Source organism: Lactuca sativa, chromosome 9 (genome assembly GCF_002870075.4).
Source record: "Lactuca sativa cultivar Salinas chromosome 9, Lsat_Salinas_v11, whole genome shotgun sequence".
Lineage (NCBI taxonomy): Eukaryota > Viridiplantae > Streptophyta > Magnoliopsida > Asterales > Asteraceae > Lactuca > Lactuca sativa.
Window position 1 is genome coordinate 8035748 of NC_056631.2, and position 5359 is coordinate 8041106.

Below are 5359 nucleotides of genomic sequence, written 5' to 3' on the forward strand. Positions count from 1 at the left end.
TGAATTTTTGATACTATTTCTTTTGGTCTATTGGTATTTTGGTTTTAATATATGAAGTTTCCGTATAGTTTCTTTTGGATTGACCTTAGTATTTGTTTGAAATGTGATATAAGTAAATTGAAACTAAACTGAAAGTGGGTTGCAAAACAACTTAATGGGCTAAAAAAGACTTAATTGGTTGGAAAATAATTTATTAGAATGGAAAAAAACTTATTGAACGAAAGACCATTTTTGGAACCGAAAACTAGGATCGGCGCCGAAACCTATTTAGGTCATGATGATCCAATTCATGGTTCTACATTTCCCATTAGGCTGTCTTTCCTGGTTCTTCCGATTCTTGGTTCTTATGGTTTTTGGTTATTCTAGTTCCTAGTTCGGTCGGATCAAATATGGACCTGTGTTCATGCCTATTGGTGAGACATATATTGAAGACACAATATAAGATATGATCCATCATAATCGTCTTATTTCATATATTTGTCTTTTCTATCCAACAAAAACGAACATACAATCTTGATTACGGAGATGAAATTTACAAATATACAACCAAATTCTAAATCTAAATTTTAGAAAACTGTATTTAAATATTTAAAACAAGCATAATTGAGTAACAAATGAGTGTTCGTCTTCACAATAAGTAGAGTTTGGATTGCCAACCCAACTACTTAAAGCTAAACAAGAAATTAATAATCACTTATTTGTGTTGTTGGCGTATAATATTGTATAATTAATATCACGTACATAATTCTAAAAGAAATTATTAATAAGTGCCTAACAGAAAAGGAAAAAAAAAATATCGAACACATAATTTAATTTAAAAATGAAATCCTAACATCACCTTACGAAGAATTACAGTTTTGAAATTGATTTTTATATAATAACAGGGAGATATTTTATAACCTTATTCTCGATTTTGACCAATATCGATATTATGAAATTTAAATGGTGTTTTAAATTATACCATGATTTATATATTTGTTTCACAATTGTGGTTTAATACTTCTAATATAATATATGTATTTTAAGTCTTACCCATGAAGTCAGTTTTTTAATGATACAATTCTTCTTTAATCAACTTTATTATGTTAGTGGGTTGATTAATCTAGCGATTTAGTATAATTGGGCATACCTACCCATATCTCTTTCTCCTGAAGGCAACCCTTTAGCTTCGGGGACAATTAATTCAAATTTTAACTTAAAACAACAATTAACCAGCTCCAATATAACAATGATAACGCTATCTTTGTTTCTTTTCAGATTTTAGATAAATATTAGTATCATAGATCGTACTTGTTTAGATTGTGATTAGCTTCATAATATTGTCTCCTTTGCCCCTTTTTTAGTTAAGGACAAAACTTAAGCTTACGGTCCATGCTTGGAAGCACCCCTATGTCACATAAAAATCATGTTTTATTTAGCAAAAACGCTGTCGTTTTTGTATATATATAAACTAATACAATGTGGTTTTAGTGGTAATATTTTTCTATGTGAATAAACTTTTGTACTTCTCTAGTTCCAGCACCTATTTCAGTAATTTGAGGTGGTTAAAAGACTAAAATTAACATGTGTCACATATAAGACCAAAGCTGATCATAACATACTTGGTCCCATATAACTGTGTTACTACCTTAATGCATACAGTTTGTGATAGAAATACATAACATGAAAATTGGTGCAATACCAACTTCTATGGTCATCGTTATCTGTCGGAGTTATACTTATAATCCAAAGATCTTATAACTCTTCAATATCATCTAATGTAACTTATCTGATCCTAATTATTCGAGAACATGTAATCTCAAATACATGTCCATTTTGAAACCAAGTGCCAAACTACAAAGTCTAAGGGAAAAACACAACACCAACAAAAAAAGACACCAAACTCTGACTTCTCATTGATATGCAGGTGGGGTAAAAACAATGGGTTATGCTGAGTGGGGTGGATGACACTACGGATCCAGAACAATACGCAAGAGCACCACACATGATTTTAGAGGTAACATGTCCGAAAAATTACACTATCGTATAAAATTTCAAAAAAAATTCCATTGAGCAAATTTTTGAAGGACAACATGGATTACCATTGACATACCCATCCCAAACTCCCATAAAATCCTTGTGGGCAAATTATACCATTATCCTTGTTTTCCTTTCACAACGTGTGTAATAAAATGACCATTGATAAAATAACATCATCAAATAAATATATAATGACATGGATTAGATATAATGCTCATGCCACGTATAATGCAAATACATGTCGTATCCAAAATCCAGATGACCATGCATGTAGCGGTCGTAAACATGACATTGTCATTAAATAATCTAACATCTTATGAGCTTGCCTCAACTAATAATAGTTAAATAGGGTGTGATATAGCATAATAATATATCATCACAAAATATTCGTAGATACGTAAAACACATAAACATATTGGTAAACACGGAATAATATATCATGACAATTGACAACATTTTATGGATTTTTTTAAATATTTATGTAAAAAATATTATCCGTAGACAATCATTCAAAGTGGTAACTAATGTATATAATCACGTTTATTTATTTGGAAAAGCATAATGTAATTGATTATTATTGAGAACAAAATTTATTTGTTACGTTTTTGTAAGACTGGTGCGATAATTACAGAGGGTATTAATCTTGAAAGTCATTGTTTCCCGCCAATTGTGATCGTTACAAGGTGTTTCTACTATGTTATCGTTAGTAAAATGTCGCACACTTTTACTAATCTTCTTCATTAGTGTTGATTATTTACCTCATGAGTACATAGCAAACTTCGCCTTTACATGTTAGTTTGTCGTTATCAAAAAATGATATTTAATTGGTAAATTGAGATGAGGGGGATCGATAAAACACAAATACATCGAGATCTGATTCTTTAATAAAAGAGGGCCATTAACATAATTAAGTATTATTAGATATTGGAATCTTACTTTTACAAGGCATCTGCTAGGCTTTTAATGCCATTTATTAGCCAAGAAGCTACTTAATTATTTCTTTACTTATTTTGTTCGGAAAACAAGAAGAATTTTATAATTAAAAATGTTACTTAGCATCATGAATAATAAAATAAATACAGACCAAAAAGTTTCAAAATTTTCGACATTACACATAGCGACAGACTGGTTACTTTATTGACCATGGTAAAATTTAACCCGAGATGGGTTAAAACTTAAACCTTAAAACTAACAAACGGAACACCTACCGGCCGTGAACGAGTGGAGTAACACTAACGGCGGCATCCTTACAAGGACTAGGCGGCAAGCTACTCCTTCGAGAAGACACGAGTCGCTGAACAAAGCTTTCGATTCTTTCTCCGTTAGTCTCCGTCAGTAACCGTTTAGCGCCAAACGGCAATGATTCGACTCCTCTCTCCATCAACACCTCCTCCAATGTCGGTCCCACGCTTCCCTTCGTGTAGCAGTTCGACTGCAAAAACTTCAACGGCGTCAGTTACCCATAACCAAAAAACTCAATATGCATGATTCTTCTATTCACAGAAAAGTTACCTGAATTCTGACGTAATCACTGTCGTTCCAGCAGAATGCGTTGCCTAACATTTGGTCAACGGTCTCCGATACACCATCGAGAGCAATGTCTACCACGGATGAATTAAGGCATCGGCCGTGACGATCGAGTTTCCGTTTCGGCGATATGCTCAATAGACCGTTCCCTATGGAAATAACTACGAGGTTTTCAACACCGGTGAGTGCAGGAAAATGGCGTTTGTTGTGCAATGCGTGAGTGACAGCGATGGCGGTAGGATTGTTCATCACTAAGCCACCGTCGATAGCTAAGCACGAGGTTTTTCCGTCGAGTGAGGTAAGCGGAAACGGCTTGAACATGGACGGATCAGCGGAGGTGGCACGGATAACTTTCCAGAGCTCAAAGTCGTAGCTAGCCGATTCAGAAGCGTCGGCTCGAGAGAAAACAAATGGCGCAGAACTATTGAGATCATAGCAGGGAACAAGGAGAGGCTTACATGTATCCTTCAGCGTCAACACCTTACCATCGTCTCTGGTTAACACCTCTTTCAAAATCCTATCCATGCTCTTACTGGAAAACATCAGTCTCCTACGAAAAACGCCTACAGTTTTTACTTTGAACAGTTCCGTCCGTCTATCGTTCACAAACTTAACCGCGTCCCTGGCGGTAAACAGCGGGCGGCCATTACCGTCGTCGGCATTAAGCAATACAGCGAGAACCGCTCCAATACCGGTTCCGGCGATAATGTCGAAAAAATCGACTATTCGAGCATTCGAATCACCGGTTTTTGCTTGGATCTGGTCTTCGAGATGGATCAAGGAGGCTCCTGAGACGATGCCAGTGGTTCCGCCGCCATCAATGCTGAGAACTCTTGTCTTCTTACTGCCTTCACAGTGCGACAGCCACTTCTTCTCAAGCTTCGAAAATATCTCCAATGTAATTTTACTGATCTCCATCGCCATTTTCGCTAGGAGATTGAGATCTTATCAAATTATACCCCAAAACAAAACTCCCCTCAAAATCAGAGCCAAATCGTAGCCTAAAAATATATAGGCAAGCGGTACTCACGCTTTCTTTCTGCAATACATTAATGGAGTAAGGTCGATCGAAACAGTGTCACAGTTTGTGTGTGTATGGGTAAAGAGTGGAACGAAGGTGGTGGGACGTTGTATTTATATAAGGGGTGACAATGTTACTGTGTTTGGTGGTGTAGGTGATAATTGTGTACTCTCGGCAGTATTTACTTTGTTTACCTTTTTCTATGCAAATAGTACATCCTATCACTGTCTCTTCGCACGTGAGAATTGCGTGGAATTTCATATGTTTAATCGAATTTATTTCTCGGATTCCAATTGGTAATTAATTTAACCATTTATCCACGTAGTTATGAGTTTCACAGTTTGTCGCAAATATATGTTTTGAATTCGATAGCTTATACTTGTTAATAGAGCTGGTGCCGAAACATAAATCCATCACATTTTTGTTAATATTGTGTCCCTTCTTAGCCCTCTGTCTTTATTTGGGCCTAATATATAGTCATATAATTGCTAGGTCCATATTAACTTCTCTACTATCTACTGTATTATTTTTACGTAGTCCGTGTTGGAGAATACAAAGTAAATTGTTAGATCACCCATAAAAACATAAAAACATACGAACTTTGATTATATCATCAATCTCTTACAGATCCATCAAACACATATTTATACACGCTTAAACGACACAAACAAAGGGGGTACAAGGGTTTTAGAGGGGCAATTGCTACTAGTCCCAACCGACCCAAGTGTCTCAATAATAATTATCATATACATAAACCAACTTAAGGGGGTGTTTGGTACCGGAAAATAAAAC

At 35.4% G+C, this 5359-nt stretch overlaps 1 protein-coding gene across 1 annotated transcript; it reads right to left on the reverse strand.

The window, feature by feature from the left end:
* Positions 1-3087: 3087 nt before the first annotated feature.
* Positions 3088-4663, reverse strand: LOC111886457 (probable inactive patatin-like protein 9). The gene is made up of 2 exons (XM_023882704.3): positions 3532-4663; positions 3088-3451 (listed from the first exon to the last, which is right to left on the reverse strand). The coding sequence occupies exons 1-2, from the start codon at positions 4468-4470 to the stop codon at positions 3224-3226; spliced, it is 1167 nt and encodes a 388-aa protein (XP_023738472.1). The 5' UTR covers positions 4471-4663; the 3' UTR covers positions 3088-3223.
* Positions 4664-5359: the final 696 nt, after the last annotated feature.

Excerpts from the sequence above, each read along its gene's own strand:
- LOC111886457 (XM_023882704.3), bottom strand. The coding sequence starts at position 4,470 with ATGGCGATGGAGATCAGTAAAATTACATTGGAGATATTTTCGAAGCTT. Across the intron at positions 3,452-3,531 it reads GTGATTACGTCAGAATTCAG|TCGAACTGCTACACGAAGGG; the intron begins GTAACTTTTCTG and ends AAGTTTTTGCAG.